Below are 19,570 nucleotides of genomic sequence, written 5' to 3'. Positions count from 1 at the left end.
CTTGTTGAACAGCAAAGGGTTAGATGAGGATTTTAAGTCCTGGTTGCGTGTGGCCGAAGTAGCAACCACTGTTTCCTCAGACACTCCCGGCAAGAACTGTCTCATCTTGCACCACCTGACCTGCTATATTTGGCTCTTTGTTAAGAAAGTACTTGGCCCTTTGCCTGTGCAACAAAAATATCTGTTGCTTTTTTAGCTTCCTGGTATTTGATTTTCTCGCCTGTTGCCGCCCCCTTCTGGTTCTTATATTCCTATCCTTCCATTCCCCTCTGCCTGGTTCAAATAAACCTATTGGTTGATTTAATAACACTTTACTTCTGAAAGTACTCAAAGAATCTATATAAAAAAAATGAGTAAATATGTTAAAATGTTAATGTTGCTACTCAGGTTCCACTTCCCTCCTGAGGGTTGATTTCACCCATTGAAGCTGCTGGGCTGTGTTTCAAATTGTTGACAATACATTGGAGGACAATAGTATACTGTTAACTTCAAGAATAATCACATTATTGGCTTTTAAATCCATTGGGACAAAGCTACCACATAATAGACAGATTCAGCAAGCAGCATAGAGCACCAGTGTGTAACGTAGGGACACTGCAGTGGTAACCTTTATGTGGTGCTAATCATTGAGTATGGCAATCATGTCTGTATTACCATCTATGAAATGTTAAGACAGTATCCATTTGGCTCTCCACTTTGTCTCCTTTCATTATACATTGGTGAGCCCCACCCCAACATCATTGGACAATTTTATATTCACAGAGGGTCTCTCCTTTTGTAGCACCCTGCTTGTGGTTAACGCTTAGCTGGAATGAAATATTCAACGCAGCAATAGAGAAATTAAAATAATAATTTATTTGTCAGACAAATAAATATGAGGCACAGTGGTATATGGTTACCAAGCTCTGGCCTGGCCTCTTGCCATTCTGGCCAGCACTTATATTTCCTTAATCCAGCCCCCTTGCTCCTCCTGTGGCTGCCTCTGTCCAATCAGCCTGGTTGAAATTCCTATTGGCTGTTTGCTAGAACCAATCACAAAAGATACACCCATTTCCTCTTGCCTTTTATGGAAATCAAAAAGCTATATATTCTTCTATCTATAAATGACAAATAAGTAGTAATATATCTTACATGTGTCTCAACAAGGAATCTTAATTACCAGCTCACCTCTTGCCCTCCTTGCCCTATTGCCTTCCAAAACAGATGATTAATCTTGAATTTTTATCTTAAACATATGTCAAGGATTTTGAGTTCACATCAACATTGAGAGATCTCCTTCATCTGAAGGTTTCTAAACAAAAGGCCTGACAACCATATATCAGGAGTGCTCGATGGCGTCTCCTGTCTAGCAAGGGGGGCTGGTGGCTGATGGCCCCTGTGATCTCTTCCAACTATATGAAATAAGAATCTAGCATTTCTTAAATCCTTTGCATAATTATATTTAAGCTAATATATTTAATACATAAATAACCTTTTAAAAGGAAAAGAAATCTTAAAAGGATCTTAGTTTAAGAAAGAAACAGCTTTAGAAAAGACTTCCCAAAAATGTTCTGTTTCTGCCAGCCAGACCAGTTGCTTTTTCACTGCTCTTGACCTTCTTAACCTTAGGAAGAAGATATGGCTCATTTTACTATTTATCCACCCTTAATTTGTAGGGTCAGTGTAACCTTGGCTGTCAGCCTGTAATTCCCTTTTTACGACTTTGAGAATTGTTTTCTGCTATAAATCAGGGGGGCCCCTTGTCTAGGAGAAAAACATTTTGCCAAGGTTTTTAGGCAGCTGGTCTTCTGCCTGGCATAAAACATTTATGAATTTGAACTCATTTTTAAAATACAAGCCCTGATTAAACATATAAGCTTTAATAAAAATGCAAGCTTATGATTAGATGCCTCACTTTAAGGGATTGAATTAACCAGGTCTCCTGACCATAGAGTTCCCTAGAACAGAGGTTGACAACCTATGCCCCTCCGAATTTTGGCTTCCTATAATCTCAGACCATTAGCCTTACTGGCTGGGATCAATTGGCATTGAAATCTTAACAACATCTCAAGGACCACAAGTTCCCCATCCCTGCCCTACAATGTCATTCAGCCTTCCTGTTCTATTGAGGAAGCTTGGGTTTGAGTTTCAGTGCTCAAATCTCCCTGGATTTGACAGCAGGAGGAAGTGTGAGGATTCATCCTCTAGTGGACCCAGAAGCTGCAATGTAGCTCTTCCACATCCCAGACGTTCCACTTGGTGGTCTTCTGTCTCCCATCCTGTTCATGTTTTCCTGCCCCTCTCTGGTGTTCTCAGCCCATGGGTAAAAGTCCCTAGCCCAGAACCTGCTATTCTTTTCCACACATCTGTACTAGTGTGACCCTCAATATGATCCTACACCAAAAAAATCTACAGACATGCCCACTGGGCTGAAAGTAGCAGTGCTGAATAGCTATAATGGTTAGAGCTGTCGTTTTTATTAATGAAACTACAGACAAGGTATACAGCTTTTCAGGCTTTCCATGATAGTATGGTGTTAGCATAGTTTTTGTATATGCAGTGAATAAGCATGGTGTTTACAGTGGCTTCTCACTTTTACTTCTGAGTGCATTTCATTGGTGCTATGGTTTGCCAAGCAGAAAAATGGATAATCTATTTGGGTAGGGACCAGCCCTCTATGTTCTAGAGTAGGCACTGGCAAACTCAGCCCTCCAGATGTTTTTGGCCTACAACTCCCATGATCCCCAGCTAACAGGACCAGTGGTTAGGGGTGATGGGAATTGTAGTTTCAAAACATCTGGAGGGCCGAGTTTGCCTATGCCTGATCTAGGGCTTTCTCCTACCCTCCTCACATCACAAAAGCAGTGATGTGGAAATATTTTAAATACAGGTTAAGCAGTCTTATATCCAATCTGAGTATTAGCCAACACCTGCTATCTGAACTTTTCAGCTAGAGATGGCATGAATTTAACCTTGGAACTTCTGGATGAGAAGCAGCATTATTTTTTTATTACTTATTAAATTTTTATACCATCCTTCATCCAAAAATCATGGGGCGGTTCACAGCATAAAAATACAAGAGAATACAAAATAACACAATAAAACAAAAACAAACCAATAACACCCCCCTCCCTACAAAAACATTTAGAAGCCCAGAGAACATTAATCAGTCAACGACCTGATTATAGCAAAAGCATGTTCTCAAGCCCTGAGCTATGGTCTATTCCTGAACCCATTCCTTTCCTCCCCTCATTTCCTGAAATTTCTACCATGTGTGCATTGAATGCACACCTGAGACCTGCAGGTAAATTTACGCAAAATCTCTGCTCTCAGATTATGATGATTTCTGGATGACAGCCTATGGTAGAGATGGAGAACGTGGCCCTCCAGTTGTTGCTGGGCTCAGCTACCAGTCAGCATGACTAGTGATCAGGGATGATACATAGCTGTCAACTTTTCCCTTTTCTTGCGAGGAATCCTATTCGGAATAAGGGGATTTCCCTTAAAAAAGGGGAAACATTGACAGCTATGAGATGATGGAAGATGTAATCTATCAAAGTCTGGAGGGCTACTGGTTCACCTTCCCTGTTCTATGGCCACTGAGTGTTGCAATAGTCCCTGTTGCTTTTGAAGCTGAAATAGTATTAATTCAAGAGTGATTGGGGAAAGTGTGCATGTTTTAGGTTAGATGCCTTCAGTGGAGCCTCCTCCCTGACAGGCCCACCTTCTCCATGCCACTGTCACAGTTGCCAGTCAATTATCCTCTTTCTCTGGGTCAGGGTGGCTGGTGCCCACTGGGTGAAAGTCAGGAAAACCAGCAGTAGTAGCCAGAGCCATCCCATGGCCAAGTGTAAAAAAGAAAGCAGGCAGGTGGGAGTAGGCTCAAATTTGTGGGGTTGTGCCCCATTTGCCCTTATTGACCAGCTTTTCACTGCTGAAGGCCCAATCTGAATGGCTACTGAAAGGAGGAAGCTGAGCCAACACTGATGTTCCTTTTTCTTGTTCATTTCACAGCTGAGATAGCTCAGTCACTCTGGGGGAATAAGTAGAAAGCCAGGAGGCTCTAAGGGTTGGCAGTGGGCTTTGCGATGAGCGACAGATCTCAGCAGGTGCCCAAGGATGCCCATCCCTGATGCCCAACCCTCTTCGGAGAGTTCTGAGCTAGCTTCAGGATGAAATTATGGAACTAAATGTCACTACAATCCGGATCCGAACCAGAAAACGAATGTAATGCCCATCTTTTTAAAAGACATCATAAGTGATTCCAAGCATTTCCCTTTTGTTACAACAACAAAGGACAACTTAGACAGTCCGCGTTCTTCCTGAGTCACAGTGTTCTAGCTCTCCTAAGTACATTCCAGTTCCTGCCGTTGCATCTAGGGAAGAGCTGGAAAGCTGTGTGCATCTGCCAGGCTCTTGATGAAATGCAGAGTCTGTGCCAGTCACCAGCTTGTATTTGCTGCTGCATAAGCAGAAAAGAAGACTTTTAAGGTTTGATGGAGGCATGGAAGCCCTCTTCCATCGCCACCATTCCTTCCACGGTGGTCTCAGTTGTTTGCCTGGAACACTTTCGACTGTCCTTTATGTTTTTCAAGTTCTCAGAAAGGTGTTTCCTGAACTTTTTGGTGAGGAAGCAGTAAATGACAGGATCCAGAACGCAGTTGGCACCCAGGAGGAACAGGGTCACCTGGTGGATGTGATCCCACCACCTTTTGCTCCTACAGCTTATATCCCATTTGCCCAGAACCATCAAGGTCCAGGGAAGGTCCACAATGTGGTGAGGCACGAAACATACCACAAACACAATCATGACAGTGCACACCAAATAGAGCGCCCTTTGCCTGATGTGGGCGCTCTTCCGAGCTTGAGGTTTTTGGGCGAGCAGTGTTCGGATAATGGAGGCATTGCATACCACGACAATCAGGAAGGTGATAAAGAAACAAATGCAAATGACGATGTGGGAGGCAAGGACAGGGATGTTACTGCTTTCTGGGTCGTAGCGCTCAAAACAGCGTGTCACATGCCCTTCTTGGGTAGTGCCGCTGCCAAACAGGAAGTATGAAGAAGGGCCCGCGATCAGGACCCAGATAGCTATTGTGACATAGATGCCCCTTCTTCGCGTGGTAGACTGAGCTGCCGAAATGGGCTTTGTGACTGCTTGGTACCGATTGTATGTTATGACTCCCAGGAAGGCAACTGAGCAGTAGGTGTTCACAAAGAATAAGTAACCAGCCAAGTTACACAAAAAGCTGGGCATGATCCAGTCTCCTCTGTAGTGGTAATATATGATCCACATTGGCAACGTGATCAGGAAGAGCAGGTCGGCTGTCGTCAAGCTGACCATGAATATCTTTATTTCGTTTAGTTTCTTCGTAGCATAAACCCGTGTGAAAAGCCACAGGACGTAGCTGTTGGCTATAAAGCCCAGAATGAAAATGATGCTATAGTAGACAGTGAACAGGGTATATCTGAACTCGGAATCCACGTGACAATCTTCCTTCGCAACGGGAAGCAATGAGAAGTTGTTACTTTCACCCTTTCGGGACATGGCTGCAGCAATCACGTTATTCTTTTAATGAAGCTCTGTTTTTCTTATCCTGAAAAGAGAGAGAAGGGAATGAATAATACAAGAGGGAGGCAACATTCAGCAATGAAACACAAGGCTTTGTATGCAGAAGTTCAATCCCTGACAGGGAGGTGGTTAACCCCCGTTGTCCTGAGATGGGATGAATAAGCAAACTGGCATTTCAGTTCCCATTTCCATTTTTGATGGACTTTAACATCCCTAGCTTTAAAAAGGGTTTTTGAAAAGTGGGGGAGGGATAGGAGATCTGGGGCCCAAATGAAAGGACCTGGAGTTTGGGGGCCCTAAACTAGCCCCTGCAAAAACCCGGAATGGCACCACACCTGTTTCCGAACAGAAGAATCATTTGACTTTTTCAGACTACACAGCTTGATTGACACTTTGTAAAGCAGTGTGACTATGTTAAACCTCTTACTGCTTCCTAAGAGGAAGTGAAAGCTCTGTAGAAAAGAGACATCTGCAGAAGAGGATCTTTCCCCGTGAGATTGAGAAGTGCCCACGGGTCACATTAACCACAGAAAGAATTGTGTAATTTGCCAATGTGGTGTGGTTAAAAAAAATAAAAATCCCCTGCTTAATTTGTTCGTGTTTTCTTGGATAAAACAATAAGATGCCTATGCTGTTATTTTTTTAAAAAAAATAAATAGATTTGAAAAGAGCTATTTTTATGAGGCCTAATGCTGCCGGCGGAAGCTGGGGCTACAATACTTTGGCCACCTCATGAGAAGAGAAGACTCCCTGGAAAAGACCCTGATGTTGGGAAAGATTGAGGGCACAAGGCGAAGGGGATGACAGAGGACGAGATGGTCGGATAGTGTTCTCAAAGCTACAAACATGAGTCTGACCAAACTGCGGGAGGCAGTGGAAGACAGGAGTGCCTGGCGTGCTCTGGTCCATGGGGTCACGAAGAGTCGGACACGACTAAACGACTAAACAACAACAACAGTGCTGCAGTCCTAAGCATGCTTACTTAGGAACAATAATTTATTATTATATTATTACAGCATAAAACTGTAAATATATAATATAATAAAAGTAAATAGTAATTGTAAAAGAGATACCACTGCCAACTCATCAATTAACTGGGCTTTAACATTTTAGGATTCTGCCTTTCACAGGGTGTAATTTGAGTCTCAGGCTGAAAAAAACCACATTCATTTTTCAGAAGATAGAATCATAGAGTTGGAAGGGACTCCAAGGGTCATCTAGTCCAACCCCCTGCAATGCTGGAATCTCAGCTAAAGCATCCATGACAGATGGGCCATTCAACCTCTGCTTGGAAACCTCCAAGGAAGGAGAGTCCACAGCCTCCCGAGGGAGTCTGTTCCACTGGCAAACAGCTCTTACTGTCAGAAAGTTTTTCCATATGTTCAGTCGGAATCTCCTTTCTTATAACTTGAAGCCATCGGTTTGAGTCCTACTTTCCAGAGCAGGAGAAAACAAGCTTTCTCCATCTTCCATGTGACAGCCCTTGAAATATTTGAAGATAGTCATCGTATCTCCTCTCAGGTTCCTCTTTTCCAGGCTAAACATACCCAGCTCCTTCAACCACTCCCTGTAAGGCTTCATTTCCAGACCCTCTTATGGTGTACATACCTCTTTCCCCATACTACTGTTTCTGTTCAAACAGATTTGGTTGTGTGCGTTTTTTGTGTAGTAAGAAAGCCTGCAAAACTCATTTTGCTAAGGAGCGAAAATGATTTGAGTACAGTCATCACAAGCAACTCATCCACACTGGAGTTTAATGTGGATTTTGAAACTGCTTGTGTCTATATTTTTTTGTGTTGTCCACCTAATGTCCTCCTCACCCCCCTGTTAAATTTAGATTTTCCCAATCTGTGGGTAATCAGACCGGGAACAAAAATCTGATATAAACATTACCCAGCTGTGGACATACGAAGTGAAGCATGCTGTAATGTTTTTACATGTGTGGTGGCAATTCTGTTGTCACACAACCTCTGCTTCCATTTTGCTTCCATCAGCCCAAAGGAAAGGATGTAGCCTGTCCTTTCCTACTAGTTGTTGCGGAACTTTATTTTTATTCTTTTAGCAGAGCTCTTGTGGAAAACTACCGTTTGCCAAAATATCTGCATTGAAAATAAAAATAACATTTACTCATGCAACTACAGGATGTCAGAAAGGAAGAACGGAAGACAGAAAGTGGCGGCCTTCAATACAATCAGCTCCAAATGCTTGCTTGATTTGAAGTGACTCATATTTATTTACTTATCTTTGACTGCTCTTTTGTGCCGATCTCATATATGGGAAAATGTATTTTTTTAAAAAAAAAATAATGTGTAGTCACAGCTAAACAAATACCTGCATGCATGGCCAGCAGGCATCAACCAGGCATTGACTCCTGAGGAGACCACATTTGGACATTGCCTGATCACACCTCCTGTGTGAGAAGAAGGGCAGGGCACATTCCACCTGCTACCTAATGACAGGAGAAGGAGCTTAGCTGTGGTGCCTTAGGCAGAAGGAAGGAAGGGGAGACAGGGAGAATGTAAAAAGCACCAGAGGGAAGGGAGAAGAGAAGGAAGCCTAGTGGAGACACAGGGAACAGGCTGGTTAAGCTGAATGCCTAAATTAGATACCTCCACATAAATTAGGTGGTCCTCACATTCTTCAGACTGTTCCCCTAAGCATCATGGGGTGTGGCCAAAGGGGTGAGACCAACAGCCCATGTTCATCTAGTCCCCCTGTATCCTGGGGAGGCATAGAATCACACAGAATCAACCCCCTGCAATGCAGGAAAGTGCAGCTGTCCCTTACTGGGATCAAACCTGCAACCTTGGTGTTGTCAGCACCACAGTCAACTGAGCTATTCTGTGAGGCCTGGATTTAAGCGCTGCCTAGAGAATTGATACAGAAGACCCCTGTCCACTTTGGGGGAGAGCCTCCTCTGCAATCCTGAGGCAGCTCTGGTCGGAATTGACTGTCCCTGTGGTTTGGGACTTACTCCTGAGGAGACAATATTGGAGAAAGGAGAATTTGACACCCTGAAGAAAGCACGATGCTGAAGTAGCCCTGAGAATCAGAGGTTTGCTGAAGGACTTGGTGCCTGGAAGAATCTAGGCCTGAGGTGCAAGCTGATAAAGTGAAGCTGCATTTCTGGACTAAAGAGTGACTTACAGCTGAGCAGACATACATTGCTGCCTCTGTTTTGACCTCTTATGGAAGTCATGGCGCATGCTCCCTTTGAGGTTATCCTTCCCTGGGGGTCTGGCACAAATACCTGGGTGCATGCCCAGAACAGATCTCAGACTTGAGGAACTTAGGGAGAGTGGGAAACTGTTAACTGAGGGGAGGACACAACATCCTGAATATATCCCAACAAGCACCACCCACTAGGCTGGATGGGAAACACTGAGAAATTTCAGAGGCATAAAACTGAAGGTGCACAAACACACACATGAAAACCCTCGTGTGGACACAGCCTTAAACAAAGAAGGGTGTGAGAGAGTGTATTGTAGTAGTAAGAACAGCTTTGTATTAAGCACTAGCTTAATACCCACAGGTGAGAAGAAATTGCAAGCAGTTGATTTATTGGAATTCTACACAGGTGGAAAGGCTGGAAAAGGATGGGCAGACTGCTCTGTCTGCCCTCTGTGCTCAACGCCAAAATGAAACAGGTTGTTGGAGGGAGGATTGAACAGGAGCAGATAGTGGTCTTTCAAATTTCAATGGCACCCTGTGCAAGGCCAAAATTCAGTTCACCCTCCTGCCCCTCACCTTCCGTTCTGCTCAGTTCACCAGCTCATAGTTGCAATGCCCTGTGCAGTTGGGACCAGTTGCACTGCCCTAAATCTGCCTCTGGACTGGACTCACCCTCCCTTTTTTGCCAGCTCCCAGCAGGGTAGTAAAAAAAGCAAAAAATGCAGACTAGTAACTTTATTCAGAAGTCTGGGTTACAGTGCCAGATTAGGATGGGTGTTACATGGGCCCAGATTTTATTCAGCTATTACAAAGATCTCATTGGTAGACTTGGAGAAAGTCTCTGTCTCTCTCTCTCTCTCGTTAATCTACTTTGCAAGATTGGTGTTAGAATTTTAAAGAAAAAAGGAAGAGGGGGGGAGACACCCACAAACACTTCCCTGTTCTCCTTGGAGGAAGGGTGGGGAATTAGAGTAATAAGTAACTAAGTGGAAAATAGAGAAGTTTGTGCCCTTATTTGGCCCTGGCATGAAATATTTTTAATGTGTGTTTTGGGGTTGTTGTTTTTTGCTGGTAAGCTCCTGTTTCTTCAGTTCTGTTGCTTGGAAAGAGGAAGTGGAACCACAAACACCTTTTCTTTCTTAGAACTCTGAGCTTCCTCCTCCCACAGTCATATTTTACCACTTTTTCCAGATAAGGTCATCTTTGTGCCATGCTGCTTGATTAACTCTGGAAGCCTCTTTACACTTTGGGTGTCTCTTGTCCTTTAGAGCAAGGATGAGGAAGCTTAGGCCTGAGCAAGCCTGACTAAGAAATTTTGCTGTCTGAGGCAAAGAGCAAAATGGCGCTGACTAGGGATGGGAGCAGGAGCGTTCAGTTTGGTATGCATTTAAAGCCTAATCTTATCAAATCCACAGTTTTCAAAACAATATAACAACCGAAACACAGCTATCCTTCAAAATTCACACTTAGCAGAATTTTGCAATTCAGTTCTCCAACCAACCAGTGTTTGCAAAAATGCATCTATTAGTGGAAACTTCTTGCAAAACTGTGTACAGAAAGCAAAACTGCATATAAACTGTTTATTAGGAGAAACTCTCACAAAACTGCTGATTAATTTTCATGAGGATTTTTTTTAAAAAAAATAACAAATAGCTGCAAGATGTAGAGAACTGAATTTAAGATTGGAAAAATGAGAAAATGAGCGAACTGAAATTGGCAGATCCTCCCATCTCTGACATCCACACACCCATTCCATTTCATGTACAGCATACTTCCTTCAACACTGCACCCAGTTGTAGCAGTTCACATTTAAAGGTGAACCTTCCTAATATGCATTTTTCAAAACAATATGAGAACCAAAACACAACCTTCTGTTGAAATTCGCACTTTGCAATGCAGTTCTCTAGTGAAGTGTTGTGTAGAAAAATGCACATACAAATATGTGTTTATTGGGAGAAATATACTGTAGACGGCTGGTGAGTTCTCATGGGAAGTTTTTAAAAAAAAATTTCACAAGGATATGTGGAGAACCGAACTTAAGAATTGGGGGGCGGGGGGCGGATAGAAAGCAAAACTGATAGATTTGCACATCCCTGAATTCTGAGGGTGCTTCCTTATAAGCTAAGTCTATCCAAATCAATGGAACTTCAGAGAAAAAATGTTTAGCATAGGAGTGTGAATACAGTGTCATTTCCCTTTCAGAAGTCTTTAAATGTGGGACAAATCTTTCCTCCTTTCTCTGCTCTTCCTCCCCTTGTCCCATCACCACCACCATAATTGAACTTTGGCCCTTCTCTTCCCGCTCTAGAATTCATTCTCCAGGTGCTGTTAACTCCAGGTTGCCTCCAGCCCCATCTCTCCCTTCTTCGAGTTATTTATCTTTAAACAAGGCTTGGACTGAACAGTCCTACGGATAAAGGAATGTCAAGGCGGGCACATGAGCACTCCAAAGATACTTCTGAGGGAGTAATTTGGTAGAACAATGCCTGCAGTCAGATCCTCTTATCTCTCCACACAAGTTCAAAAGGCTGGAGACTTAATTTGACTTGATTTTTTATTTAAATGAAAGTTGGATGTTTGGGAAATTGCTGAGGGGACTCGTCCGTCACATGCCCACCTTAGTAGGTAAAGGTAAAGGTAAAGGTAAAGGTAAAGGTAAAGGTAAAGGTAAAGGTAAAGGTAAAGGTAAAGGTAAAGGTAAAGGTACCCCTACCCGTACGGGCCAGTCATGACCGACTCTGGGGTTGCTCGCCCATCTCACTTAAGAGGCCGGGGGCCAGCGCTGTCCGGAGACACTTCCGGGTCACGTGGCCAGCGTGACGAAGCTGCTCTGGCGAGCCAGCACCAGCGCAGCACATGGAAACGCCGTTTACCTTCCTGCTATAAAGCGGTACCTATTTATCTACTTGCACTTGGGGGTGCTTTCAAACTGCTAGGTGGGCAGGAGCTGGGACCGAAAGACGGGAGCTCACCCCACCGTGGGGATTCGAACCGCCGACCATGCGATCGGCAAGTCCTAAGCACTGAGGTTTTACCCACAGCGCCACCCGCGTCCCACCCAATGCAATACATTGAAAGGAAGTTTAAACACCCTATCTGCGGACACACCAAACATTTAAACAGCATAACTTCCCCTTCCCCAAGAATCCTGGGAGCTCTACTTTGTCCCTCACAGAACTACAATTCCCAACACCCTTTACAAACTACAGTTCCCAGGATTCTTTGGCAAGGGGGAGTCATGTGCTTCAAATACGTTGTGTGCATGCAGCCTCCAGCTCATAGATGTAGCATAAGTAGCCAGCATTTTTGGGCAGCAGAACTCAGTCAGGGCCCACCTGGATAATGCTATTGGGTTGTTGTTTTTTAGCCCTCTCCCTGCCCTCCTGCCAGACAAGGTCTGGTATTACTTAGCAGCAATGGTAGGTGGCTGAGAAGCCTCCATTTCAAAGTGCCCACAGTACTCCAAGCAGCTGTCTTGTCAGTGCGTTGTGAGTAGTTATAACGGTGGACAGCTCAGAGCTGCCCACCACATATAATGGCGCTGCTGCTGTATATCATTGCCTGTGTGCTGGTTACCTGCAGAAGTTCATGCCTCATACTCATGACATCTTATAGGGAGCTGCCTTAAACTAAGTCAAACTCTTGGTCCACTCGGCTCAGTATTGTCTACACTGATCGGCAGTGGCTGTCCAGGGTTTCGGGCAGGAGGCATGCGCAGCCCTACCTGGCGATGCCAGGGGTTGAACCCAGGACCTTCTGCATGCAAAGCAGAAGCTCTGTCCCTGAGACATGGCTGGTCCCCTGTCCTCTCTTGGACTAAGTGAGCAGTGACAGGAACAACCTCAGCTCACCCCACCTGTTCTCTATGGACGCTTATTCACATTGGGCCCAGAGGAAGAGGGCAATCTTTGGATCGCAGGGACAGTGGCAAAGAGGAGGGGAACAATCAGGGAGGGACCCCCTGAGTGCATCATCATCATCATCACTGCTATTATTATTATTATTATTATTATTATTATTATTAAATTCAAAATCTTTTACTTCTACCAGAAGAAGCATACCAAAAAAGAGAATTTTTGCATTTGTAATAGACCATATCAAAGTACACAACGTTCTTAAGCATACACACAGACACACACACCATTTGGTGAAAATAATATTATATTTACACCTCAAGTGCTATGATATTACACTTCTAAACCTCTTTTACCCATTGTAAGAGAAAGTAGTCCATTCAGCCTCTGGATATTCTCAGTTCCCTTTTTTATGTAACTGGTTAGTAAACGCCATTTGCCAAGTTTCTATTGATAGATTCCTCTGCTCTTTAACATAGTTGCTAATGTAATCAAGTTTTATTGCTCACCATTTTCCCTCGTTATATCTGATTTGTATGGTATATGGGCTTTAGCATACATCAACCTTGTAGTATTTACTATGTGTAGGATTTGAATCCCCTTCATGAATCACTGCCTTGTCATAGCAAAGGGGCTTGAATAACTCAGAGAAGCTATGAGCTATGCCATGCAGGGCCACCCAAGATGGGCAGGTCATAGTGGAGGTCCATGGGGTCACAAAGAGTCGGACAAGACTAAAAATGACTAAATGACTAAACGACTAAACAACAACAACAGGATTTGAATTCTATATGTTTGTAATGGTTAATCCTTGACACAGTTTAAGAGAAAAATTAAAAAGTCCAATGGAAGCCTGACCTGAAAAATAATAATAATTACTTTAACACTATTAAATATAATTATCATCACCATTATTTCTTCTGAACCAATTTTAATATTAAGTGCAGAAACAAGGTCTGAGACCTAGTGGTGAAGGGTAGGAAAGAAATCAAAATATAATCACAATCACAACAATAATTGTACTCAATGGAAATGCAGTGTTGTGAGTGCAACCAAGCTCCTCTGAGCATTTTGGGAAAGCGCTGCAAAATCAGAAGATGTTCCCAGCAAACGCCCTAAGAATTGCATCTGTAAGAGCAGCCTCCACTTACCAGAGTCTAGAGGAAGGATATTCTCCACTGAATCCAAGTTGATGGAGGGAGTTCATCAATAGGTGAGTCTTGGGTGCTTGTGAACAAACCTTCTGCCAGTCTGAAGCTTGAGGCTCTTTGCCACGCTGCCAACTTCCACAAACCAGAAGGACCCCGCAAGAGGCACCTGCGTAGTCACTGGGAGTGAAGAAACAAGGGGTGTCATCACTGCCACCAAGGAAATGCAATGTTGAGTAAGGCTAAGAGGAAGACAATTAACTGCAAGAAGGCGGGAGAGCCAAGAAAAGCCATGGCTAAGCTAGATTTGCTTCTGAAAGGCTCTTGTGACCGAGCCACGGTCTGTCTGCTACCAAAGCTCCAGGGAAAGAGCTTCTCGCTATCATTAGTCATAAATCTAATGACAATGTTTAATGACTTCCTTCCAGTAAGTACAGAAAGCCATCGCCCCAAAGCTGCAAGGACGCCTTCATCTGGCCTTTGCAAGTAAAATGTCAGTTTGCAGCAGGCGGACAACCTCTCTCCCCACCCCAGCTGCCCTTGGAGTGGCACGCTTTCGCCTGCAATGACACGCTTTTCTCACAACAATCTCAGCCACTTCAGAGGGTAGGATTCAAATGGAACCAGTAAAACATGATGCAATGCTCACAAGGCTTCCTGACAGATATTGGAGAGGGTCAGAAGCAGGGCACATATCTCCTGCACTGGATCATACCTCTCTGTACACAGGATGTCAGCAACATTTTTCAGTCTCATATTTTTTTGATCTCAAGATCAGTTCTTCACATTTCAACACCAGTTTGTGATTTTCCCCCTTTAAAGTCCTCATCAGCATTTAATTGCAAATTTTCCCAAATATACACATTTTTGTATAAATGCACATTTCTGCAGAGAAATTTTATTTAGTATAATGCTCTTTCGAATGTTACTTTCACTAATATATGTATTTATATGCACAATTTATGGTAGCGTATGCATTTTTGCACACATTACTTGACTGGATAAATTCATTGCCAAATCCGAAGAATAAGTGTGAATTTAGAAGTCTGGCTCTGTTTCGGCCTATGTCTTTTTTCAGAAAGTGTTCACCTTTAAATGCAAATGGAATCAAATTTGTCTCCCATCCCTGTTCAAGAATAGACAACGTGCGGGTTTCTTGATGTTATATTGGACCACAACTCCCATCATCCCTGTCGATTGGTCATGCTGGCTAGTGTTGGTGGGAGTTGTAGTCCAACAACAAAGGGGCCAGCCCGCCCCCAAAGTTAATGAGCATTGCCATTCAAGTGGTGTGCATGTGCTACATATGCAGGGTGGGGCTTACTGGGGCCCCCAATATTTTATTCAAGATGGCACCCTTGCCCACTGCCCCATTGGCTGGTGATCAATACAATAGCAACAAGCCTTTTAAAGCCCTAAATAGCCTTGCTCCTGTATACCTGAAGGAGCGTCTCCACCCCCATCATTCAGCCTACACTGAAGTCCAGCTCCGAGGGCGTTCTGGCAGTTCCCTCATTGCGAAAAGAGAAGTTACAGGGAACCAGGCAGAGGGGCTTCTCGGCAGTGGTGCCCACCCTGTTGAACGACCTTGCAGCAGTTGTCAAGGAGATAAATAACTAGACAACTTTTAGAAGACATCTGAAGGCAGCCCTGTATAGGGAAATGTCTGGTGTTTGATTATATTTTTTATATTCTGTTGGAAGTTGCCAAGAGTGACTGGTGAAACCTAGTCAGGTGGGTGGTGGGTATAAGTAACATATTCATATCAATATCATCATCATCATCATCATTCCCCCTGCCACCCAACAAACAGAATTCTGTGCTATCTTGCATGAAAGTACAGTGTTATGTGTTGTGAGAGCTACTAGGCCAAAGAGCTCTGGAGCTTGTAAGGATGAGAATGACCATAATTTGACTTATGACCGAGTCTAGATGTGCTTGAAACTTCAGGGCGGCCGGATATGAAAACAGATCAGAATCTTAACACCGCTGCTGAATAGGGCTCTGAATCATCCGGAGACCTTGTTTCTGCAATTTCCTTCTGATCTCAACAAACCTGTTCACCCCACACAGTCTGGCATCAACTAATTGCATCATACCTTCTCTCCGCACAAGAAAAAGTTGTATGATATAAACCACAGCATTGCTAATGGGGTGTAAAACAAAGGGTTAAGCAGGCATGAAGAGACCAGGGGTGATAATTGGATGATGATAATAATAATAATAATAATAATAATAATAATAATAATAATAACACCCTTACCATCTGGCTGGGTTTCCCCAGCCACTCTGGGTGGCTCCCAACAGAATATTAAAAACACGATCAAACATTAAAACTTCTCTAAACTGGGCTGCCTTCAGATGTCTTCTAAAAGTCAGATAGTTGTTTATTTCCTTGACATCGGATGGGAGGGCGTTCCACACGGTAGGCACCACTACCGAGAAGGCCCTCTGCCTGGTTCCCTGTAACTTTGCTTCTCACAGTGAGGGAACCACCAGAAGGCCCTCAGAGCTGGACCTCAGTGTCCGGGCTGAACGATGGTGGTAGAGATGCTCCTTCAGGTATACTGGGCCAAGGCCATTTAGGGCTTTAAAGATCAACACCAACACTTTGAATTGTGCTCAGAAACATACTGGGAGCCAATGTAGGTCTTTCAGGACCAGTGTTATATGGTCTTGGTGGCCACTCCCAGTCTAGCTGCCAAATTCTGGATTGTCGTTTCCGGGTCACCTTCAAAGGTAGCCCCATGTAGAGCGCATTGCAGTAGTCCAAGCTGGAGATAACTAGAGCATGCACCACTCTGGCGAGACAGTCTGCGGCTCCAAGGTACATGAAGATAGGTAGTGGTGGTAACTTTGCCTCGATTAGAGGTGCTAATGCAGGGGCAGGGAACCTGTGGCCCTCCAGATGTTGTTAGACCACAACCTCCATCAGCGAGGGATGATGGGAGTTGTAGTCCAACAATATATGGAGGGCTCTAGGTTCCTCCACTCCTTCTCTAAATGTAACAGAGTCTAAAAGAAAACCAATGATTTTGAATTCCATATGAAATAAATAAACACAAGGGAGCGGGTGTAGGGGAAGTGAGTGAAATCACCTCCCCTTTCCCCAACACGATATATAGGGACCTCCAGATTCTCAGATTATCCCTGTACCTCTAACCTCCTGAGTTAGGATAGACCAGGAAACATTTCTATCCAAGTTATGTTCATCCTACAATGAACTACTTGGATATTTTTATTACTCTACAAACATCACTGTGCATGGCTGTGATTGCAATGAGTGAAGTCTACTCTTTAAGGTTCGTTCGCCAAATGTTGCTCATTCTGCATGCAAAAGGGGTTCACCCAGTTAATCACAACAGGACCCATGGAGGATGTCTTGCCTGAGGGTCTTCCAAAACATGGTGCTGCCACTGCTACTCATGTTCTATTTGAAATGCGCAAACACACACACACAATTACATGTGGAAATAAGTGTCTCTTGGAGAGTAGTAATCATAATCAAGAAACGTTGGAAGCCACCTTGTATTGAGTCAAACAAATTGGTCCATTGAGCTATATATAGACTAACTTGACTGGCTATCCAAGGTTTCCAGTAAGGAGTCTTTCCCAGCCCTCGTTGGAAATGTCTGGAATTGAATCAGGAACCTTTCGCTTGCAAGGTAGATGCTCTACTATATGAGAACAAAAACACAGCCCTTCTTCAAAACCTATCCCAATTTTGTGATGTGGTTCTCCAATCAACGTTTGCCAAAAATGCATATGTCCAGGAAAAGTGCACATAAAATTTAACAAATTAGTGAAAAGAATAGACTAAAATGCATTGCGTTAGGAAATGTCATTTGCAAAAGTTGTGTGTATATTAGTCAAAACAGCATACAAAAATGTGTTTCTTAGGAGAATTTCTCACCCAAATGCTGATGAATTTTCATGAGGATTTTTTTTAAAAAAAGCAAAGTGCAGCAGGAATGTAGAGAACTGAATTTAAGAATGAAAACATGAGAAACAGAGAGAACTAAAACTGACAGTCTTCCATCCCTTCTTATGAGGCAGTTCTTCATATGTGACATAAATAGTTCCTTGTTATGTTCAACAATATGCACATCCTGGCTTTTCTCTGCTCAGCACATCTTATGCAAAGGCCAGGGGTCTGTACCGGAACTTAAAAGAGTAAGCTCAATAAAAGCCTGAAATACAAAATGCCTTGTCTGTCCCAGCATCCTCCTCCCAAAACATTTGATAACTCTGAATTGGGGGTTTTAGGGTGAGGGAATAATAATAATTAGAAAAATTCTCTTTGCTCTGTTTGCATCATTAACTATCTGAATCTCTGTCATGCCAGCAACTGATAAAGAGAGTAAGAAAAGAGATGTTTGTCAGGGAAGGAGACCTCCACTACTAGCCCTCACAAATCTGAAGTTCAGGAGGAGCCAGTGGAAACCATAAATTGCCTAAAGTTACACTTAAGGAAATCAGCCCTGAGTGCTCACTGGAAGGACAGATCCTGAAGCTGAGGCTCCAAAACTTGGGCCACCTCATGAGTAGAGAAGACTCCCTGGAAAAGACCCTGATGCTGGGAAAGATGGAGGGCACAAGGAGAAGGGGATGACAGAGGACGAGATGGTTGGATAGTGTTCTCAAAGCTACCAGCATGAGTTTGACCAAACTGCGGGAGGCAGTGGAAGACAGAAGTGCCTGGCGTGTTCTGGTCCATGGGGTCACGAAGACTAAACGACTAAACAACAACAACAACACTTAACTGACCAGGAAGATGCTCCACTCAAGGGGGTTACAGATTTTAGGGCTCCGTACCACTCTGACTGAGCCCACTTCCTACCTTTGGATCCTTCAAATTCATACAAATGTATTCCATCAGGGAACATTGTTCTTCAAAAATGTGTCTATTAGGCAAAACTACATGTGAATGTGTGCATATTAGGATAAATTGACACAAAGTGCCGATTAATTTTCATGAGGACTTAAAAAAAATAAATGCGGAAATGTGGAGATTGAACTTAAGGCTTGAAAAAAGAGAAACTGAGAGAAAGTGGAACTGCCGGATTCACCCATCCCTATTTAGCGCCACCTCAAAACCAAGCAGAGGTCTTACCCCTTTCCACAGGATATAGATCAGCCCAGGTCCTGGACCTTCTCCTCAGGCTGCTTCTCAGATTCTGCTCCACATTCTCCCACAGCTGAGGGAACGTCTTCCTTGGTAGGGCTTGGGAGGCTTTTACTGGGCTTTCTTCCTGTCAGAGGTGCTCTGTGTGGCTTTTTACTTATTCGGGAAGGGAATAATCACTGGTTGAAAATCAAAGGGAAGCTTTCCCTGTGTAGAAAGAGTAGGGTGCCGGAAGCACCGAAACGCACACACTCTCTCTCTCTGTGTTTATGGATTAAGCCCTGGGAAATCCCATCATGTTGAACGTGTTGCCCAACTCATTTACTAGTAGTAATAGCAGGAAGCAAAAAAACCAAACACGCCACAGAGGGAGTGGACTCTCTGGTGAGTGAGTCACAGCTCCATGGCATGCTTCAGCAGGTCTCTGCTTCTAATTTTATTCTAGTATCACCTTGTGTCTGAGAGAGCAACCTATCTAACAAATTCTGTATCCCATTTTTTAAAAATCACTTTCAATGTTATGTTCCAGCAACTCAGGATCTACAGTCCCATACAACACAATTTGAACAAGGACTCTTCATCAGAAAAACACCACACACCAGCTTCAGCTTTGGGGACCCCCATGTGATGTTAGCATTTCCCTTACAGCATATTGCTTTATGACAGAAGGTAAAACAAACAAAGCACAGGTTATTATTTGCTACGCTATCCACAAGTCGGC

General features: G+C 43.6%; 1 protein-coding gene across 1 annotated transcript; it reads right to left on the bottom strand.

Moving 5' to 3' along the window:
* Nucleotides 1-2,434: 2,434 nt before the first annotated feature.
* On the bottom strand, nt 2,435-19,159 carry PTAFR (platelet activating factor receptor). The gene is made up of 3 exons (XM_079989292.1): nt 18,838-19,159; nt 13,728-13,893; nt 2,435-5,576 (listed from the first exon to the last, which is right to left on the bottom strand). Exon 3 carries the CDS (start codon nt 5,525-5,527, stop codon nt 4,466-4,468), a length of 1,062 nt encoding a protein of 353 aa, XP_079845418.1. The 5' UTR covers nt 5,528-5,576; nt 13,728-13,893; nt 18,838-19,159; the 3' UTR covers nt 2,435-4,465.
* Between the last annotated feature and the right edge of the window lie 411 nt (nt 19,160-19,570).

Source organism: Podarcis cretensis (assembly GCF_951804945.1).
Source record: "Podarcis cretensis genome assembly, chromosome: 8".
In the NCBI taxonomy this organism is placed as follows: Eukaryota; Metazoa; Chordata; class Lepidosauria; order Squamata; family Lacertidae; genus Podarcis; species Podarcis cretensis.
The sequence above is the reverse complement of the archived record's forward strand: the minus strand, read 5'-3'. Positions and strand labels throughout refer to the sequence as shown.

What these genes read in the sequence shown, in the direction of transcription:
- PTAFR (XM_079989292.1), bottom strand. Translation starts at nt 5,527, where the DNA reads ATGTCCCGAAAGGGTGAAAGTAACAACTTCTCATTGCTTCCCGTTGCG.